Genomic DNA, 22,577 nt, shown 5'->3' on the forward strand with positions numbered 1-22,577 from the left:
AAATAAAATGTCGATCACCTTGTCAGATGCAAACTATCAGCTATATCGTGTTATTTTGTTTCTTTTATCCTATAATTTTTTGCCTCTGCAACTAAGGAGTTATCAGGTCCTGTACATCCAACTATAGTGCCAATTAGTTGGGTTCCCATGATACTGAAAAAGCAAGTAGATTTAGCAGGAGAAATATTCAAGCATGATACCTATCATGTTGTATTGCTGTGTGCTTATCAGCTCCTATACGTTCAACTACAGTGCCAATTAGTTGGATCCCCATGTTACTAAAAAAAGGAACTTAAATTTAACATATAGAAATATTCAAGCATGATACCGATCATATCCTTGTGCTACCAAAAGAAATAACACTATTTCCCCCCTCCAATCATAGTTTCTACAAGTGCAATCACAACTTTTGTTGCCTTCAATTCAATTTACGGTTACTCTGGTATGGCGGTTGTGTCTCCAGGATCTTAGCAGCCATGCCATCTGATGCTTTCGTTGGGAACTTTCAACCGGTGAGGTAACCGAGAATTCCTCCAAAGTCTTACCCCTGTCAAGCAGAAAATGTGCAAGTATTCTTTCGAGTTGCAGTCCTTTATAATTTCCAATGCTGATTCTTCTCAGCTTATGGCCCAAGCATCTGATGTACATCTGCCACAAACTATCGGTCACACGGCTACTACGGCCGACCTCATCGTCACCGTCGTCTTCAATCTCGGTATCCGATTCGCCATCGGACATCCAGGACTCCTTCTTTTTGGGCTGACCTAGTGGAAACAGCGACAGTACTTCCAGGTTCTTGGTTTCACGAAGCAAGACAGCCACAGACCGGACGGCATGGCCCTCGCGCTGGCAGCCTTTGAGGCCCAGCTGCCTAAGAGGTAGCCCTCGAACAGCATCTGCGAACACGCTGCTGTGGTAAGCCATTGATGGGCGCAAGGAAAGGTGGAGATACGCCAGCTCGGTGCACTGGCTGATGAGTCCTATGACCGGAGCAACCTCAGCTGATTTCCTTTTGGAGAGGTCTTCACAGATTTCAATCGTCAGCGCCATGACTCCTTTTTAGTTTGCAACATCGAAGAGAGACTCGAGGGGAATGCCGCCTTTGTAGTGCAGCAACGGCAGGCGCGAGCTGTCCATCTTTGACGAGGCTGGCATGGTGGTAGCAGATCATGGCGAACCTCTGCAGGTGGGCGCTCTCCACCGAGATCTTGCTGGCGCTCGGGAGCTCCTGCAGTGTCAGTTCGGCGAGGCGCGGGCAGCTTGAGAGCAGCAGCAGCAGTATCCCTTTTGGGTCCATGATTTTGGCGAGGCAGAGAGCGTCTCCAGTGACGAGACGATCACGCCCTGGGGCAGGTTGAGCGTCCAGTTCGCGAGCCTCAGGCGGCGGAGCGTGCTGCACCCGAAGAGATCGTGCTGCGTCTTTCCGCTGGTGGATGTCGATTGTCGAAGTCTGCCGAGGCCTTCTCCGACAAGCCTGCGTCCTGGGTCGTGCCAGTACCTGAGCTTGACGTCGATCTCCTCAATGCCGGAGGTCAGAGCGGAGACAACCCACTGTTCCAACGGGTCAGAAGGTGGGTACAAGGCGTCTAGGCGGAAGGTGCGGATGGCGGGATGGGCGTCCCGGGGGGTTTGCCGAGGATCGCGACCGTCACCATCTGGTGGAAGCAGACCGGGAGGTGCTTGTTCGAACATCATTCCCGCTTTGCCTTTCTTGGGGTCGGCAAGGTCGATCACGGGGCCGGCCGGCCACGTAGACGCCGCACCACCGGCAGGACAGTGCGCTGGTGCTAACGGCCTTGTCGGACGCGAGGTGGGAGAACACAAGCTAGAGCGCCCTGTCGGGGAGGGTGCTCAGCCGGTTCTCCTGCCCTGTTTTTATCCGCGGACGCGTCCGGACGTGCCCATGGACAATGATATGAAAGCCGGCCATCCAACTGTCTCCGCATACATATCAAACTGGATTTGAACAAACCGGCCAAATTTAATGCAAACATGACGATTTTCATTAAAACCTGACCAAATTCATTATTTTTTTGGCATATTTCATTAAACAAAAGCAGTTGGACCCTAACCTAGTCTAAATCTTGTCAGCACCCATCCTCCAAGTCCTGTTTGTTCCCCTCCGTGTCAATGGCCGGCACTGTGAGCTCCAGGAAGTGAAGGTGTGGCCACCGACGAGGAAGAATAGGACATGGGACACAAACCGGTCCACATGGGACACGAGGCGCCGCCGTCTTCCATACCCTACTCCTCGTCGGAGTCCGCGCCCTGGCCGTCGCCGGTGGAGGTGAGGTCGACGATGGACGTGGACGGGCCGACTTCGCGGTCATAGCGCCAGCTACGGCGTTCTCGTCCGCAACCGCCTCCGCGTGTGCTCTTAGACATTTGGATGTACTCGTCCCATGAATCTGCGGTTGTGCCATATGCAAGCATACGCAATGCAGCTGTGCACATCTGGTAACCCAATAATTCGATCCTTCCTACGACATCCTTCTTCAAGATGAAGTAGTTATCGTAGGACCGTACTCCATTATAGAGGTGACCAAAGACAATTTTTCAAATCAGAAAGCGCCGGCAAAAATTGTCTGTGAAATAGGGCATCAGGGGGCAAAGTAGTCGTCCATCAGTGTCAAATGCCTCGTGCCCTGTTGCGATTCAGCACTCAATGACCCTTGATCAGTCCCTAAAAATTGAGGACATGCTCTTCCGCACACTCCGTGTCTCCAAGGACCGCCTGCATCATCACTGTTTCATCAGCATAATCCTCCTCGTCGGACGAGGCCGCCGTACGACTCAACTAGTGCTCGTATATATACCCCATGTCTGAATCCATTGCTTCAAAGATGGGACAAAAAGTTTAGCACATTTCACCAAACACTTGCCGGGCGTGGTGATCCCAGTTGGGGCAGATGGGTGGTACCTTCGTGGTGTACGGATGAGAGGGCTTGGCGGGTGGCCGGGGTGGTATAGCGGCGGTGTCGGCGAGGGAGGAAGTGGATGCAATGAAAGCGGGAAGAATGAAGACGCAGGGTAGGGGAGGGGTTTTGGATGGACTGGGGTTATCAGAGTCCTACTTGGCGGCGGACCGGACTCCTGCAAAGGCCTCCTAGTTTGCTTCCGGTTTGCGGGAAAACGGACATCCAGACCGGTTGGCAGACAAATGTTGGATGACAAAACGCATCCAGACCGCTTGGTCCGGACGGTTGCGGCGCTTTGAGTGTCGGCGTCGGAGATGCCCTTATGCACCAACCTTTTTGAAAAAGTCGCATATATACAACGCACTTGTTCGTTTAGTCATTTCACAGATGGCGACTAGCCCAGTGGAGCGAGTAACCAGTGTTAATCCTCTTGCCCCTGCCGTTACTCAACCGCTGGACGTGCTAATCAGCACAGTTAAAACAGATCGAGAAAGGACGTGGTATGCACCAAAGTCTTTTGGAATGTTGCCACAGATGGCGACTAGCGCGCTGGAGTGAGTAAGCCGTTGCTGAGATTTTCTGATCCTTGCCTAAGTGTCAACGTTTTTGCCCCTGCCGTCACGCGTGTATGCATGTAACTGTCAACTGGACTAAGTGTCGACTGGAGTGAGCAAGCTGTGGTCTGAGAATATGTATGTATGTATGTGTGTGTGTGTGTGTATATATATATATATATATATGCTCCTTACTCCACTAGCATCATATCCGTCGTCTCCAAAACTTGTCTGCTGAACCTCAATCAATCATGTTGCGCCGCACACCACCGATGCAGCTGGCAGTGGCTCTGCTCTGCCTCCTGAGCATCTCCGGCGAGCTTTTGATGCCCCTGTGTGAGGGGTGTGTGGAGGCCGATAAGAAAGCGCTTCTGGACATCTACAGCCAGCTCTCCACGCTGCCGAACATCGAGTGGGACTGGTGGCAGTGGGACTTGAGTGACGGACATTGCTGCCAGTGGCAGGGAGTGACCTGCAACTCCCACTCCGCCCGTGTGACGGGCCTCGGTCTTAATGCATATGTTTCTTCCCGTGGCTCCTCAACGCTACTATGTTCCTTCCCTTGCAAGAACTGCGGACCCTGTCCCTGTCTACAAATATAAAGGGATGTATACCTGGTGCAGGTATTCCAAATTATATTGTCAATTTCTTTTGCGAATCAACTATGTTGCCATGGCTATCCTAGTTTCTTTAGTTCTTTTTGTTTTTTTTGGAAATGGAGGCGTGCCCCGGCCTCTGCATCATACGGTCTTGCCATCTCCTCTGTTGCTTCAAAACTTCAGATTATGTCTATTCATCGTTCGCTAAATTGAATTGTTACTCCTTTTGCAGGTTTCAATGTGTGGTCAAATTTACGAAAATTAAGAAGCCTTAATCTATCTGAAAATATCTTGAGTGCCGATAGCATCCGATCCCTAGTTGCAGTTTCATCACTACGGCGCCTGTCCATCAGTTCAAATGACTTGACCTCCCCCGTGGCGATCCAACGTGAGCTCCGTAGTTCTCCACTCTTGATTCCTGAAGACTTCTTTCAACCCCTACTTGTTTTTCTTTTTTGTGTCGACAACATCTTGGAGACCAACATTTTACATGGTTTAACTTGCTTTTCTTGTACAGATTTGACTACAATGAAGCTGGATGCTCTTGATCTAAGCAAAAATGCATTCAACAGCACCTTACCAACAGGTGACTTTATTTTTTCATACTATTGTATACAGTACCTTGGTGGTCTCGTGAGCTAAAGCACAAGAATGATTTTGGGCTACATATAGATCCTTCTGTTTCTAAATAAAAAAATGACTCTTGAAGTTAGAACTCCACTTACTACTCCTTTTTAACAACTCCTACTTGTATGAACATGACTACTCCCTCCGTACAAAAATATACTCCCTCCGTTCCTAAATATAAGACCTCTTAAAGATTTCATCAATACGGACTACATATAGAGCAAAATAAGTGCACCCTAAAATATGTCTATATACATCCGTATGTAGTCCATGTCGAAATCTCTAAAAGGGTTTATTTTAGAAACGGAGGGAGTAAAATGTTTTGGATATTCTACGTGTACTACATACAGACTGAAATGGGTGAACAAACACATTAAAACGTGTCTATATACATTTGATTCAGAAAAAGTTAGAACATCTTATATTTATGAACGAAGGGAGTACTATTTTATTTTTCTTTCAACAGTTATAAAAAAATAATTAAAGCATGTTCACTACTTCACTTACAGGTATTTGCAACATGGAAAATCTTCAAGAATTGCATCTTAATAGCAGTAAGTTGTTTGGGAAGCTTCCATCGTGCATAGGGAATCTCACTTCTCTCAGAATCCTAGATTTGTCAGAAAATAGCTTATCTGGGGAGCTTCCATCGTGCATAGGGAATCTTACTTCTCTTAGAATTCTTGATTTGTCGAATAATCTATTTAAGATAAAGTTTCCCTCTCTTAGCTTGGCCCGTTTGACTTCATTGGTGAAACTTTCCCTCTCCAATAACAATCTTGAAGGAGTTCTCTTCCTAGGTTCCTTGTCAAACAGTAGCCAATTGACACATCTGGATCTTTCAAGCAGTGGTAACCATTTTCAAGTGGAAACTGTGACACCAAAAATGAGCCTGTCAGCTCAGCTCCAGGTTATGGTACTGCCAAACTGTAACCTTAATGGCAATTCTGCCGTTATATTAAGTTTCTTATCGCACCAACATGCACTAGAAACTGTTGATATCTCTAATAATAGCCTAAGCGGTCACTTCCCTTCATGGTTCATAGAGAAAAATGTGAACCTGTCACGTCTAAATCTGCAAGGCAACTCCTTTAGTGGAATTCTTCCCCTTCCATCCAAAGTACACGACAGTCTGTCCTATCTGGACGCGTCTCATAATAGACTAAGCAAATTACCTACGGGCATCAACATCACATTCCCACGTCTCTGCTATTTAAACCTGTCTAGGAATTCCTTCCAGGGCATCTTTCCTTCAGGGCTTCACTATATAGACAGACTAACATTTTTAGACTTGTCGAACAACAATTTCTTCGATAACATAGCGTCTGCCTTTAACGGAAGCAAGTCCAATATCCGTTCTTTGTTCCTGTCTGGCAACAATTTCTATGGTTCATTCCCTCAAGACATACTATTAGCTTCCACCTACCATCTACTACTCAACGATAACCAAATCACCGGGGAAATCCCTTATAATATATGTCTTGGTCAGCAACTTACATTGCTTGATGTCAGCAGTAACAAGTTGACTGGCTCTCTCCCTACTTGCATAGATTTACTCGAAAATATTGCCATCTTGAATCTAAGAGGCAATTCATTGGTTGGATCGATTCCACTGGGATTATGCCACCTTAAAAAGCTTGTGTTCCTCGATATGTCAAAAAACAACCTTTCCGGTCCAGTGCAATGCTTGCCCAGTTTGCAGTATCTTCACCTGAGTGAAAATCGACTAAATGGAACGTTTCCTGTCCCGTTGTCCTCGGGAACCGGTACATACACAATGGATCTACGGCAGAACCAATTCAGTGGAATCCTTCCAGACTTGATGCACAAGTCCTTTCCAAAGCTAAAAATATTGTTGCTCAAAGGAAATATGTTTGAAGGACTGATTCCAAATGATATATGTCACTTAAGGTATTTGCGTCTACTAGATCTGTCTCATAATAAGCTCTCTGGACAGCTACCTTCATGCCTGAGCAATATGGGGACAGATGGTGATTTGTATAGCTTCCTATACAATGACTCAGATACTTCAGTATACATGAATGAGACCTATGACTGTGATATTGGGGGCGTAGTAGGTACTTCCCCCGCACCTGCATTTTTCATAGGACCAGACCAAGAAGAATTCATGACCAAGAGCAGGCAAGACAAATACAAGGGAAGCATCCTCAGTTACATGTCTGGACTTGACTTCTCTTCAAACCAGTTGGAAGGATACATTCCTGGAAGTATAGGTGACATGAAATGGTTACGGGCACTGAATTTTTCCAACAATTGCTTTCATGGACCAATACCAGATTCCTTGTCACATTTAAGTAATCTCGAGAGCTTGGATCTGTCGCACAACAACTTGACAGGTCAAATACCACAAGAGTTGGTAGAACTACATTCTTTGGAGGTATTCACTCTGGCGTACAATAACTTGTCCGGCCCTACATTGGGTAGAAACGGCCAATTCATCACATTTGATGAGAGCAGCTATGCAGGCAATCCATATCTCTGCGGACCACCACTGCTGAAGAGTTGCTTTGATGCGCCGTTGATTCCTCAGCCTGAAGAACATGAAGATGATAGTAAACTTGCCAATCTGGCACCATTCAGTTTTTCAGTGTTGTGCTACCTGATTGGTTTCTGGACCTCCTTGGTTGTGCTTTATTTCAAGAGAAGCTGGCGCTGGTCATGGTTTTCAGCAGTGGACAGGCTTGGTGACATTCTGATGGTTAGGTCAGCTTTATGCATGAGAAAGTTTATTAACCGCAACGACTGACCTTTCTTGAGTGTCGCAGAATTCATCATTTAGTAACTATTATGTGACATTAATAATATGTGTAATACGGCTTTAGATTTCTGATGCTACTTTGTTGTGTTTGTTTGCTAATATCTGGGTACACAAAATGTAGTGAAGTGACGACTGCTTCTACAAAAGGACAGGCAAGCATTCAACAATTAATTACTGCAAGACCGTTGGTTAAATAGCAACCATTAAAATTTGTGTTCTCTATTTCTTGCCTGGTCTTTCTTGTGATAATCTGAAATAGGAATCACATCCATTTATGTTTGACACGGTATTACTTAATAGCATATCTATCTGGAGAGGGCATATCTAATGCGAAAACACCAACAAGATGCAAACATGCAAACCTTCCTAATATTCACGATCAGTAGTTAATCTTTCTGGTTTAGCTATCAATTGGAAATGCATGATTAAACTCAGCTGAATATGCATAAATATTGAGATTGGGAACCATCCTAAAGAAAGAATACAATAATAGAAGGTAGGGAAATAAAAGTATTCTCCTGAGTCCTCAACTAAGCTTCTGTAGGCACTTAGTGACTTAGATATAAAGCATCCTCCGGGTGCAATCTTTTTCCTGAATAACAGAGCATGTATGCACTGATAGAAACAAGCACATAGGGAAGAAAAATACATCTGGGAAATGATTCTTGCTTGGTAAATACTCTAAAAGATTCAGCGACTTACATCTGCAGGCTAACTATTTGTTTAACTCATTTGGCATAGGGCAAAATGATCGTGCACATACAGTGTTCTCAGGCAATAATAACCATGGCAATGTGATTTCATGGCCTGAGAGGATGAATAGTATCATGTGCTAAAAAGCCCCAGATTTTTTTTTCTGTTTTCTGCACATCCCTCATTTCAACGTATTTTTTCCGGAAAATTTACACACATGTGTGTTGTGCCTTCATGCATATCTGTACTTTTATCAGAATATTTTGAAACATAAAAAAATGATTTTTGATGATATTTGAATTTTGAATTTGGAGGCCTCCATACAGGCCCGACCCTGAGGGGGGGCAGGGGGGCGGCCGCCCCGGGCCCCCGGAACGAAGGGGCCCCCCAACAAGGGATGTGTTCTTATGTGTGTTATACGTTGGCCTGCTGCTATGTGCACTGAAAGAAAAATAAGCGACCATGCAGGCCCAAGATACTGCGTACAGAAGCTAAAATCACACGGCCTAGTTCAGAAAGCGGGAGCGATGGCGCATAGAGCGACGCATCTGTTACGACCTCACCCACGAGGCACGATGGCGGCGGCTTCCGCGGATGCGTTTTTGCCTTATCGCCTCACGTGTCAAGCCACGCCCTTGCTGGATCGGTAGTCGTCGCCACGCCGTCACCGCAAGAATAACGGCGGACGACCCAGCGCACATATGGCCGGCGAAACTTCAGCCAGAGATCTGGAGATGCCCCATCACCGATCCCTACGCCGAGAGACTAGAAGCTGATTTTTTGGAAGGTACCTACCCTAGAGACTTTACTATGATAATCAAAAATAGATTATAAACAATAATCAATATTTCGTCTAGCTTCATCGGTATAATAGGGCATTGATAATTGATTGACTGGGTTTTGCTAGCGATGCATATTATTGATTTCAATTTTTTTGCGACTTCATTTTTAATAAGATTTATTGAGTACTTTTCAATTACTAAGGATATATCTAATTTATGGACCCTGTGTGATGCTTGCAGAAAACATATAGAAAATGCCAATTACATACCATGTCTAAGAGTCACTACCTTGGGTACTAATTGTAATGTACATATGCTTCTACGATTAAACTGATTGGATAGGATATGTTTTTGTAGCACAGAGATGCAAACACTTGTTAACCAATTTATGATTTTTTGCATAATATGGTAACACTTATTTTTGGAAACACATCATGTATTTGATAGCACTTCAAATCGTGCCTCCTCATTTTTGTAAATAATTATGTGCCGCATCGGGTGCAAGGTTATAACTCTAGATTGTACAAAAAAAATGATCATAAAGTTGATCCCGGCGACATACTCTAAGAGCCTCGACATTTAGATTCGCCCCGGGCCCCTAAAACCGCAGGACCGGCCCTGCCTCCATATTGAGGCCGAGCTCCAAAAGCAATTTTCGACGCAAGGACGGGAAACAAACCGCCCAGTTCCCTGTTCCACCACCGAGTACAACACTACTCCAGGCGCGCCCTCCTCTGCACCTGACCTGACCTGACCTGCCATGCCCCCGCCGTCCCATCGGTGGTCGCCTCGGGCAGCGGCACCGGCCTTGGCCCCCGTGCCCTACGGCGAGCTCATGCCCCGCGCTCAAGCTCTCCTCCCACCCGTCCCGTCCGACCTCTCGGCCGTGAGACGCTCCGCTGCGCGCCTCTTGCCGCCTCCGCCCTCCCACTTCCGAGCGCCGTCCTCCTCCGTGAGCATCGCCGCCGCTTGGAGGAGAGCCCCCTCTGCCCTCCTTCCGCGGCCACGCGCCGACGTGCCTCTGCGTACCCGTTCCTCGGCTGCGGTTGCCTGCTACGTGTTCGACCAAATGCTTCAGTGCCCGTTTCCCCTTTCTGCAATTTTATTACAACTTCCAGAAAATCGTGATCTTGCTGCGCTACCAAGCCCCTTAGCAGTTCCACCTGAACCCGCCGCTGCCATCACCGCGAACCAGGACTCTGGAAATTTCACTGTTTTTGATCAGTTTTGCACCAAGTCTGCACGCATTTGACCTATTGCCGGGCTAGCTTCATCGCTCAGATAAAGGCACGTTTTGGTGTAATACTTTGTCACCTCTATACCTGCAGCCTTATCAACGGCACATCTAATACTCAAGTGTTAAGAATGGTAGTGTTCCAAACCATTTTTCTGAATGCTCAGTCCTGGAGGGGCCACTGAAGGGTTTGCTGCTTCTCTTGTCACTGTTCTCAACATTCTCCAAACATAAGGGATGAATGGATCTCATCGCATTCATGTGGCTTAGGGACAAAGAAATCAAGCTGGTTAATTCAGTTATGTACTTGATTTTAAACAGTAGGCTTAAAGATCTATTTTCTAGTGTATTTCTGACCATTTGCACAATTTCAGACTTGATACAACACCGCTTCTCCATATGCTACGGGCTTGGTCTTACGTATTTCAGGGAAAAAGCTAATGATTTGAATCAATTTAATTTGCCTTGGATGATGGGTGATTGTTGATTTGTAGTGTGAATCTTGTGCTGTCCTGTCATACAATCACCTCTAACACGTTTTTTTTTTTGCAGAGTCATGGTTCATCTTTACTTTGAGGTCTAACTCTCGATAGCATTAAACTCTGCAAATATTACCAGCTTCAATCTGCTTCGAAATTGTGGTACTTATATATCATGCTGAGATAACTATCTATTTGATTTTGCTGACCTATTTTCATGAGTATTCCTTTCTATGCCTCAACCCACTTTTCAGCCTTGACATGGGATATTGAGTATTCATGCCCTCCTACACTTTCATACATGTTTGTAGGTGAGAGCACTGCATTGCTGGGGGATTTATCCTGATGTCAGTAGTAATAAATCAATTATATCAGCTAATTTTGCATGCTGTATTCATCAGATCCTCTTCACACGCCTAAAGTTTAGTAGCTTGGGTTTCTCATACAGCATCAATTGCCGGTATTGTACCTCAATATAGTTGAAGTTCTGATGCGGAGCATCCGACGATCATCCCCATGTACACTCGAGCCTATGCCATTGGACCTAAGGTGAACCCGTTCCTACATGTTTCTCCTTTCCATTCATATGAGACATGGTTGCTACCTAATGCAAGGACACTACACATGCCTAGGTACCAAGGAGACCCTCTCGGAGATGCTCGGAATGATGGACAAGTCCCCAAGTACAAGGATGAAGGAGCACGACGAGAGGAACCGGAGGAAGGCTACAGGCCCCGGACATCCGGCCAGGCCCCGGACATCCGGCCCCTCCCGCAAGCCCGGACATCCGGCCCCAGCCCGGAAATCCGGCGCTCATCGCAGAAGACACCCGTAGCTGAACCACTTCAGCCCGGACATCCGGCTCTTCCCGAGCCGCCGGATATCCGGCCCCCATCCCGGACATCCGGACCCCGCCATCCAGAGAGCTCCGAGACCGGCCACACCAGCCCGGACATCCGGCCCGCGCCCCGGACATCCGGCCTCCCGCGAACGCCCGGACATCCGGCCCCCAGCCCGGACATCCGGCGCCTGCCTGCGCGCAGATACGGGCCAGAGGCCCATGTATCCCCTCTCACTTACCCCTTCGTGGGCAAACACTATATATAGACCCCCACCTCCTCCTAGTTAGGGTCAGCGTTGATTTAGATCATTTGTGAGATAGAGCTACGCTCATCCATATCGGATCTCCTCCTTGCGAGAGACCGCGGCCTCTTCGGAGAAGATCCCTCTGGATTCAAGCCCCCTTTCTAAGGGAAGATCCCCCTGTGGATTCAAGACCTCCTCACGGAGAAGAACCGGTTACCGTGTATCGTCCTTTGTTGACTTTGGATCATGTATCTTCCTTTGTGTTCATCGATCTAGCGCATGTGTGACCTATTTCTTGTTGGTTGAGTGTTTCTCTTGTGTTTCCCCTCGTTTTCCCCCTCGTGTTCTTCGTGTTCCTCGTAGGGATCCGCTCCTTTCGTTAAAGATCGGGCCACTAGGGTTCTACCCCACATCATCGTGGATTAGAGCTTAGGTTGATCACGATTTCGGAGCCTCCCCGTTGTGTTTTCTAGCCTAATTTTGTTGTGTTCTTCCCCAATTTCGAAAATCCCCACCAAAAATAGCCCCAATTTTTTTTTGTGATTTGTTGGTTTGATGATGTTTTGTTGATTTTGATCCATGGATTTGGTTGGTTTCGAGTGGATCTAGCATTTCCCCAAGTTTCCCCACTTTCCACCCACGAAATCTCTCCAATTTTGACCTTGAAATTATCAATTTCCGCCCCCAAATCGAGTTCCTTGAGTTCATCCTCGGATTTGGAGCCCGGACATCCGGCCCGAGCCCCGGACATCCGGCCACCCCGGAAATCCGGCCATTAGCCCGGACATCCGGCTCCTGGAGCGCATTTCGCGCGCGGTTCTGGACAGCAGGTCCCGGATATCCGGCCCGAGCCCCGGATGTCCGACCCCTGGCATTTAAGCCTCCCCCGTTTCACCGTTTTGTGCATAACTAATTCATCCGGAGTCCGTTTATGACGTTCTTTAGCTCGTTGAAAAGCTCTTGACATCCCCCTTCCCACAAAAATACTACCATAACCATTTGACTCCATCAAATTTTTGGAACTTTGGCATCTTTGCCTAGGGCTTCCAACACGACCTCCGCATAACCACCACCGACTTCCGCAACCTAACCAATTTTGTTCCCCATCGCATTAGTGGTTGCTTGAGGAGTGAATTGAGTCTCCTAAGGTGTCTAGGCTACTTAGGGACGACTGCTTCTTCATCAACCACCACCACCACCATAACTCCCACATAGGCTTGCCCACCATAAACTTCCACCACCCCAACTTAACCCAATTTTGTTGTGTTGTGAGTTGTGTCTCCTAAGGTGTTTCGACTACTTAGGGACCGTGCTTACAACTCCGACACAGTGTATAGTACACCACCTTACCCTCCATTTCCGCATTGCGTACTCCACATCCCATCATTGCGTTTCCGCAACCACCATCGCATCCCACTACCACCGTTTGACTTTTGTCCTTGAGATTTTGAGTTCGCGGTTTTTCCGTTTCCTAAGGTGTTTCGGCTACTTAGGTACGGGTCTCCATCATCTTGGTATCTCCATCAAGATCACCGCCACTCATCATCACCAAGGACGGTAACCTCCATATCATCTCGGTATCGTGGTATCCCTCCATTGTATATTCCCTTGCCATTGCATTGATAACCCCTAGCCCATTTTTGCGTCACTTACCTATCGAGACTAGCCATTTGAGTATTGCCGGCAACGTTACTTGTGCACATTAGTGATCATTGGTCTACACCATACATTGCATACATACCATACCATATCGGTATCATATCATCCCTTGTGCCTCAAGTTTGTTCCCGCATATATACAATAGCTATCTTGGTTTGTGCATTTCGCAAAGTGGCCATACAAAAAAAAGAGAATAAAGCTTTTAAGCAAAAGAGCAAAAGCAAAGAAGCTTGTAAGCAAGTGCCATAGCATCATACCACATTGCATATAAGATTGTCATATCCGATCATCTTGGATCATCTTGAGAGAAACACCGGGAACCATACATATATAGTATACTTGGGATAGAAGTCGTTGCATTTTTGCATCTTATAGGTTGTGCACAAGTGTCGTATCCGCCTATTGAGCAATCGTGCTAGCGTCTCTCTAGAGTTGTGCAACAAGAGCATTTTCCGTGGATTCCACATTTTGAGCTCATTCCTTGGTTGCACGACCCCATTTATCTATCCGTGTGTGTTTTTCCGTGTGCCACATATTGCTATTGGTCTACTTGTTTCACTTGCGAATTTGTGAATCTCTTTCAACATTATTGACTCTTGCTAACATTTTGCATTAAATTTTTGTGCCACTATCCTCACCGAGCTCCACCATAAGCCTTACTTGTGTAGGTGTGAGAAACCGACAAGAATTGATACCAATTGTGCTATTTCCTTGTCCACATTGGAGTGATCATTGATCCATTTTCAACATCGGTCAAGGTACATTTGGTATAAGTTCTTCTCTTTCTCCCACTCATATTTGCTCGAGTCTTGTGATGGATAGGCAAGGCATTTCACCTTCGGTCTACAACAACGACGAGTTCGATGCCAAGAACAACTCCAACGACGCCAAGATGCACGCTCAAATGGAGGAGATCAAAGCCCTCATCAAGTCCTACAAGAGATCTTCCTCATGTTCGAGAAGACGCTCAAGTACACATGCTTCCGAGCTACCATCTCCGGCAAGATCACATCGGCATCGACACCATCACCACCACGAACGTGAAGGTCAAGAGCTCAACACCAACAACCGCTCAACGCCTTCACCATCTCCCTTGGCATCTTCGCCAAGCGACTTCAAGGCATCTTCGCCTTCGGATATACGGCATCTTCGCCAACAAGCACCTCAAGACTACGCTCAAGAGAAGCTCCCCAAGCTCAAGTCCGCGACCTCCACGAGCTACTACGACCTCGACACCGACCATGAGATTCCTTTCTATGGGACTCTAGAACCCGAGGAGTATCTCGAGTGGGAGCGTTTGATGGACGACTACCTCAAGCTACATCAAGTTCCTCCCGAAGATCAAGTCAAGTGTGCCACAAGAAACTTCCACGACTACGCGTCCACATGGTGGCTTCACACACCTTCGGAGAGCTATGACATGAGTTGGCCCAAGATGAAGAGAGCGTTACGACGAGAGTTTGTGCCTCCAACCTTCACGGAAAAACTTCTACACCAATTGGAGAACACAATCCAAGGATCCAAGTCCATCGACGAGTACTTCAAGGAGATGAAGAAAGCCTTGCGACGAGCCGGCGTGGACGACCCCATTTCGATGAAGTTCCACTTCATGATGGGATTGCACAACGACATCTCCAAGACGATCTTCCTCGAGAACTACAAGTCCCTCGACGACAACTACATTGGTGCTCTCAAGGCGGAACGAGAACTCATGAAGGCCAAGGCTTCTCGACCCCAAGCACACTTCTCGAAGACCAAGCTCCAAGAAGACGAGCATGAGGCTAGTACCACCAAGATGTCCAAGCCCGATGAGCTCCAAGACGATGCTCCCAAGTCCGACTTCACCGCCATCCCTCTTTGTGGCATTGATGATGCCGAGTCCTCCATGACTCTTTTTCAAGAAGGTGCGGCGACGAGTACGACTACGGAGACCTTCAAGGACCAAGCTTTGGAGGCGAGCGACAAGGTGGCGAGCAAGGATGATGCTTCCATCTTAGGAGGCGAGAGTGATGATGTGCCATCTTCGGCCTTCATCCACGGCAACGACGACGAGATGGTTGAGCATGGGATTTTCCCTTCGACCACGGCGACGTATGATGACTTGAGTGACTTGTGCCACCATATTGAGAGTGAGAGTGACTTCACCACTAGCCACATATATGTGTTGCCACAATTCCCATGTGAGGAGAGCCACAACCCCCACCACTTGAGTGAGATGAGTGACTCCACCATATATGAGTTTGAGTGCACCTATTTTGAGGGAGTGAGTGAACCACCACATAGAGAGAGTGAGATAGTTGATAGGTCATGTGAGGCCACTTTCAACACTAACGACTTGACCTCTACCTCTATTGTGTCTTCTCATTTGGTGCTAGGTCCCTTACATGATGACGCGCCGATTCTCGACGACTTCGTCCTACCTTTGGACAAGACGATGGCCATGGTGGAATGTGATGCACCCCCCACATGGTTCCGTCACAATGATGATCTTGACCACCATTCGGTCTTACCCACCTCACCTACACCACATGAGTGGAATGACAAAGGTAACATAGGTGAAGGTGATGCTCTAGTCCCACTAGTGGACATTCTTGACATTGATTGCTCGCATGATGTTGATCAACCTATTTCCATGCTTCATGCTAGTGTGACTTCCCCATGCGCTGATTTACCCATTTATGATGAGTATGATGATTGCCATGTGGAGTCTATTAGTTGTGATGCCATGTTGCATAGGATTTCTTGTGACAATTCCGTAGGTCACATCATGTTTGCCAATCCGCTTGACTTGTCATATGCTATGCATGAGATTGACCACATGTCATATTTGCAATCTCTTCATAGTGACTATGCATATGCCATTAAGATTAACCCAATTTGCACTTATGGCATAGATGACAAGCCCATGGTTATCGACATTTGTTTTTCTTGTGACGATATTGATATGCTCCCTTTGCATCCTTTATCTCATATGCCATGCCATGACCACCTAGCTTCGGATATGCATTGTTTTGGATGTTGTCCATTTTCTCCATGTGATGTTTACAATATTGCTCATGAGAAGACCCCCATAGTTTCCTCATACATTCTACGAGATTTTGATTCATCCCATCCATTGCATGATCCTCATACTTGTATGCTCAATTTGCATCCCCATCGTGTCATACACAATAACTACTCTTTCATGATGGATGACATGTTCTTATACCATGCATCAAATTTCTTTGAGCGATGCTTATCTTGTACTAACTCTCATGTGCACATACACATCATGATGGATGATGTGTACATTTACCATGCGCACAATTTCTTTGGTTTGTGTCTCTTTTGTGTAGGTACCCATGAATTCTTGTCAACCTCGCAATCCCACGAGTTGACAAAACGAGCTTTAGAGAGCAACGATGATTTGGGATCCCATGGATTGCCTTTCCCACCACTCACTTCGCGCCAACACTTCGCGCATTTCTTTTACATGGCCCTCACATGGTTATGGGTTATTGTCCATTACATATCATATGCCCATCTTGCCATGTTCACTTCGCATGATATGCTCATTACTATGCCTTTGCTATGCATTTGTGACCCATACTTTGCTTTACACATGATGATTGATTCTCATACTTGTATGTGTATTTCCAAGCGTGGTGGAGATATTATTTGTTATTGCCATGATTGCTTTGTGCCCCATTCCTATGATGATACTATGATCTTGCTTTGTGTTGAGTGCCACACTATGTTCACTACACCCTATGCTCATTATGCTCGGATTGTCTTGCACTTGACCCATGTGTTTAGACACTTCATTTTATTTGGTGTTGTGAATGATTCCTATGCCTACCATAGACTTTTCATTGAGCAATTTGCCCATGCTTGCTATGATCTTGAGATAGATGCTTATTCTCTTGACACACATATTTGCATCTCTACCTCCCATTTACATGCTTGTCCCCATGATATCTTTGCTTGTGCTCGATTGATATACTTACATGCCATGTCACAATCCTTTGTCACACCATATGCTTTGCATGACGACGACACTTGTTTGGTGAATAACCTCTTGAATGCTTGGTTTTGCACTAACGCTAACCACATTTGTTTTTCCAAGTGTTTGTTGTCCTTAGTCCTTTTGAAGGAATCACAAGACGGTGCGACATTGGAGAGTGCCCATTTCGAGTTTCAAGATGACAAGTACTTGGTGAACGTCCACTTCTACACGGCGAAGCCATCTCTTTCCCATGGTGATTTGGATTTCGATCCGAGGTCGGATCTTTCCCAAGGGAGGGGAGATGATGCGGAGCATCCGACGATCATCCCCATGTACACTCGAGCCTACGCCATTGGACCTAAGGTGAACCCGTTCCTACATGTTTCTCCTTTCCATTCATATGAGACATGGTTGCTACCTAATGCAAGGACACTACACATGCCTAGGTACCAAGGAGACCCTCTCGGAGATGCTCGGAATGATGGACAAGTCCCCAAGTACAAGGATGAAGGAGCACGACGAGAGGAACCGGAGGAAGGCTACTGGGCCCGGACATCCGGCCAGGCCCCGGACATCCGGCCCCAACCCGGAAATCCGGCGCTCATCGCAGAAGACACCCGTAGCTGAACCACTTCAGCCCGGACATCCGGCCAGAGGCCCGGACATCCGGCTCTTCCCGAGCCGCCGGATATCCGGCCCCCATCCCGGACATCCGGACCCCGCCATCCAGAGAGCTCCGAGACCGGCCACACCAGCCCGGACATCCGGCCCGCGCCCCGGACATCCGGCCTCCCGCGAACGCCCGGACATCCGGCCCCCAGCCCGGACATCCGGCGCCTGCCTGCGCGCAGATACGGGCCAGAGGCCCATGTATCCCCTCTCACTTACCCCTTCGTGGGCAAACACTATATATAGACCCCCACCTCCTCCTAGTTAGGTTCAGCGTTGATTTAGATCATTTGTGAGATAGAGCTACGCTCATCCATATCGGATCTCCTCCTTGCGAGAGACCGCGGCCTCTTCGGAGAAGATCCCTCTGGATTCAAGCCCCCTTTCTAAGGGAAGATCCCCCCGTGGATTCAAGACCTCCTCACGGAGAAGAACCGGTTACCGTGTATCGTCCTTTGTTGACTTTGGATCATGTATCTTCCTTTGTGTTCATCGATCTAGCGCATGTGTGACCTATTTCTTGTTGGTTGAGTGTTTCTCTTGTGTTTCCCCTCGTTTTCCCCCTCGTGTTCTTCGTGTTCCTCGTAGGGATCCGCTCCTTTCGTGAAAGATCGGGCCACTAGGATTCTACCCCACATCAAGTTCTCAATTAGTTTAATCTCGAGGTTGTTTTGTTATGTTCTTTTATTTTTCTTGTAGAGGTTGTTCTGTTCTTTGCCTGTGGAACTTCTTAACGAGCTGTAGGTAATGTGTTGTCTGCCTAATAAGTTGTCTGTTCTTCCAAGTCAGCTTAGCATAGACACGTCTGTTACTACCATTGCAACTCATGTAGAACTTCTGTTACTACCTTGTCAGATGCAATCTAACAAATGTGTTGTGTTATTTGGTTTCTTTTTCTTAGAATTTTCTTCCTTCTGCACATAAGGAGCTAGGACAATACTGTATTACCGTGTTTATCAGATCGTATACATCCTTACTTAAAAAAGAGATCCCATACATCCAACTATAGTGCCAATTAGTTGGGTTCCCATGTTACTAAAAAGAATGTAAATTTAACAGAGAAGTATTGAAGCATGATACCACCTATCATATCCTTGTGCAACTAAAGCAAATAACACTATTTCCCCCCTCCAATCATAGTTTCTACAAGTGCAATCACAACTTTTGTTGCCTTCAATTCAATTTACGGTTACTCTGGTATGGCGGTTGTGTCTCCAGGATCTTAGCAGCCATGCCATCTGATGCTTTCGTTGGGAACTTTCAACCGGTGAGGTAACCGAGAATTCCTCCAAAGTCTTACCCCTGTCAAGCAGAAAATGTGCAAGTATTCTTTCGAGTTGCAGTCCTTTATAATTTCCAATGCTGATTCTTCTCAGCTTATGGCCCAAGCATCTGATGTACATCTGCCACAAACTATCGGTCACACGGCTACTACGGCCGATCTCATCGTCACCGTCGTCTTCAATCTCGGTATCCGATTCGCCATCGGACATCCAGGACTCCTTCTTTTTGGGCCGACCCAGAGGAAACAGCGACAATACTTCCAAGTTTTTGGTTTCACGGAGCAAGACTGCAACAGACCGGACGGCATGGCCCTCGCGCAAGCAGCCTTTGAGGCCCAGCTGCCTAAGAGGTAGCCCTCGAACAGCATCTGCGAACACGCTGCTGTGGTAAGCCATTGATGGGCGCAAGGAAAGGTGGAGATACGCCAGCTCGGTGCACTGGCTGATGAGTCCTATGACCGGAGCAACCTCAGCTGATTTCCTTTTGGAGAGGTCTTCACAGATTTCGATCGTCAGCGCCATGACTCCTTTGTAGTTTGCAACATCGAAGAGAGACTCGAGGGGAATGCCGCCTTTGTAGTGCAGCGACTTCAGGCGTGAGCTGTGCAGCTTGACGCGGCTGGCATGGTGGCAGCAGATCATGGCGAAGCTCCGCAGTTGTGCACTCTTCACCGAGATCTCAGTGACGCTGGGGAGCTCTTGCAGTGTCAGGTCGGCGAGGCGCGGGCAGCTTGAGAGCAGCTGCTGCAGCATCCTTTTGGGGTCCATGATCCTGGCGAGGCAGAGCGTCTCCAGCGACGAGGCGACCACCCCCTGGGGGAGGTCGAGCGTCCAGTTGGTGAGCCTCAGGCGGCGGAGCGTGCTGCAGCCGAACAGATGGTGCTGCGTCTTGACGTTTCTGTTCCGCTGGTGGACCTCGAAGTCCGCTGAGGCCTTCTCCGACGAGCCGAAGGGGCAGAGCCTGCGTCCGGAGTCGTGCCAGTACCTGAGCTTGACGTCGATGTCCTCAACGCCGGAGGTGACGGCGGTGACGATCCACTGGTCGAGCAGGTCGTCCGGCGGGGACATGGCGTCGAGGCGGAAGGTGCGGATGGGCGTCCCCGGGGGCTTGCAGAGGATCGCGCCCGTCACCATCTGGTCGAAGCAGACCGGGCGGTTCTTGTCGCCGGACCAGCGGTCCAGCGTGCCTTTCTTGGGGTCCGCGAGGTCGACGACGGGGACGGCCGCGTAGACGCCGCGCCACCGGCGGGAGAGCGCGCTGGTGCGCACGGCCTCGTCGGACGCGAGGTGGGAGAGCACGAGCTGGAGCGCCTTGTCGGGGAGAGCGCTCAGCCGGTCCTCCTGCCTCTCCCTCTTCATCTCCGTTCCGTTGCGCGAGCTGGAGCGGCTTTGGATGGACGAGACGCGAATCACGCGATGCCTTTTTATGCTGCCGTTCCGTTGCGCACCTTTGGAATTTGACGAGGAAATTTGAGTCGGCGCTTGCACCGACTCTGTTTCAGTTTCCGTTTGGAAATTCGACTCACCACCACCACCACCTATGAAACGGACACGAGACTCTTTACCCCGGAAATCCTTGATATATTGCTGCTTCGCTGGTCGTCAGCTTTGGATCGATCTCCTGTCTCGTTTGATTGAGAAATAGTGAATACCCGGCTTCTCCTGATCGGCCGGTGGGGTGGACCGGCATGGCTACGCCTTCACGCAAAAAGCCGTCGTCGGGGCGGCGAGACCGCATCAGCGGCCTCCCCGACGACGTGCTGGGCCACGTCCTCTCCTTCCTGCCCACCAAGGAAGCCGGCCGTGCGGCCATGCTCGGCCGCCGGTGGCGCGACATCTTCTGCAGCGTCCACACCATCTCGTCCGAGGAGCGTGAGGGCCAGAGGGCCGACGACTGGGACACTTACTTCTACGAGGTCCAGGAGAGGAGGAGCTGCAGCGCTACGCTCCTCCACAGCATCAGCGCCGCGCTCCTCCACCGCCGTCGGCGCCCCAGCCTCTTGGTGCCGCTGCGCAGCTTCCGCTTCGCCTTCGACAGCTACCACGGGTGGGACAAGGTCGCCGTCGACCAGTGGCTCTTCGAGGTGCTGCGGCAGCGCACCCAGGACCAGGAGCTCCACCTTGACCTGCGCTTCTTCATCGGCCCCATCTGTGCACGCGGCAACGTCAATGGCGACGACAAAGAAGAAGAGTCGAACGGCAATGAGTCGTGGGGGTATCTCCTTCCAAGAACGCTCTTCTCCTGTAGAGCCGTGCGGGCGCTGTGCCTCAGCTATTGCAAACTGAATCTACCCGAGGTCGTCGACCTGCCATTTCTCGAGACGATGCGCCTGACCAGCATACGAGGTGACTCCGAAGAAACCATCCAAAAACTCGTCTGGAGCTGCCCTCGTCTTGCCGACCTGACGCTAGAGGCCAACAACCGTCTGAAAAAACTCGCCGTTCTCGACAAACGCCTCCGTAGGTTCGCCCTCCGGTGCTGCCACAACGTGACGCGAGTAAGCATCGATGCCTCGGAGCTGAGATGCCTAGAATACAGCGGCTCCGTACCAGAGGAGTCGCTCATGTCCCTACGCGGCTCACCGGCAGTGTCTTCGTGCACCATCCGCTTCTGCAAGGTGAGATCCAACGAGTCGGAGTTCGTCCGGTTCAGAAAGCTCCTCGAGATAGTCTCGGACTCAAAACACCTGCACCTGCACCACCGTGGGTTGGGCAGCGAATTCTTCATGGTGTCCCCCTTGTTTGCCAACCTCACGCGGCTTGAGCTACAGGGTCCCATCGAAAACAGCGACACCGTTGATACGGTCAAGAGGATACTGGAGCAGACGCCAAACCTCGAGGTTCTCTCGCTCTACATGGAGGAGCGGGAGCAGGACATGAAGGAGCGGAGACAAAGGGAGGAGAAGATCAGGTACCGACAGCTCTATGGAAGAGTTATAGGTGATGATGATGAGGAGTATGATCAGTCCGTGGATCTTTGCAATCTCAGAGTTCCCGACAGGTCGAGCTTTTCGTTGTCGTGCCTGCGACATCGATTGAAGGAGATCAACATGGTTAACTACCAGTGTGACATGCAACATAGGGTGATGGCCAGCCTGCTGTTAAGAAACACGCTTGTGCTCGAAAGGATGTGCGTCGTGTTTGTGAAGGGGCCGTTCGCCGTGCAGGTTGAGCTGAGGAAGGAGATCGAGAGCTGGGTAGTGGCTAAACCAGACATGAGTTTCATGTAA

The 22,577-nt window shown here is 48.6% G+C and overlaps 2 protein-coding genes, 1 long non-coding RNA gene and 2 pseudogenes across 4 annotated transcripts; 3 read left to right on the forward strand and 2 right to left on the reverse strand.

The window, feature by feature from the left end:
• Positions 1–423: 423 nt before the first annotated feature.
• On the reverse strand, positions 424–1,930 carry LOC147986970 (F-box/LRR-repeat protein At1g06630-like; annotated as a pseudogene).
• Positions 1,931–3,700: 1,770 nt separating this feature from the next.
• LOC147986971 (receptor-like protein 9a) lies at positions 3,701–8,490 on the forward strand (annotated as a pseudogene). Its single transcript, XR_015617479.1, has 4 exons — positions 3,701–4,095; positions 4,304–4,459; positions 4,589–4,657; positions 5,208–8,490. The product of XR_015617479.1 is annotated as a receptor-like protein 9a (transcript).
• A 1,075-nt stretch (positions 8,491–9,565) lies between these two features.
• Positions 9,566–12,045, forward strand: LOC147986972 (uncharacterized). Its single transcript, XR_015617480.1, has 3 exons — positions 9,566–10,827; positions 10,920–10,976; positions 11,067–12,045. It is a non-coding gene; the product is annotated as an uncharacterized LOC147986972 (long non-coding RNA).
• A 7,197-nt stretch (positions 12,046–19,242) lies between these two features.
• LOC147986973 (F-box protein At4g22280-like) lies at positions 19,243–20,706 on the reverse strand. Its single transcript, XM_087540210.1, has one exon. The coding sequence runs from the start codon at positions 20,704–20,706 to the stop codon at positions 19,243–19,245; it is 1,464 nt and encodes a 487-aa protein (XP_087396336.1).
• Positions 20,707–21,035: 329 nt separating this feature from the next.
• Positions 21,036–22,577, forward strand: LOC147986974 (F-box/LRR-repeat protein At3g26922-like). The gene has a single exon (XM_087540211.1). It carries the CDS (start codon positions 21,036–21,038, stop codon positions 22,575–22,577), a length of 1,542 nt encoding a protein of 513 aa, XP_087396337.1.

The sequence above is a fragment of the Triticum urartu genome, chromosome 2A, assembly GCF_056163025.1.
Source record: "Triticum urartu cultivar PI428250 chromosome 2A, HENAU_Tu73, whole genome shotgun sequence".
Classification (NCBI taxonomy): Eukaryota; Viridiplantae; Streptophyta; class Magnoliopsida; order Poales; family Poaceae; genus Triticum; species Triticum urartu.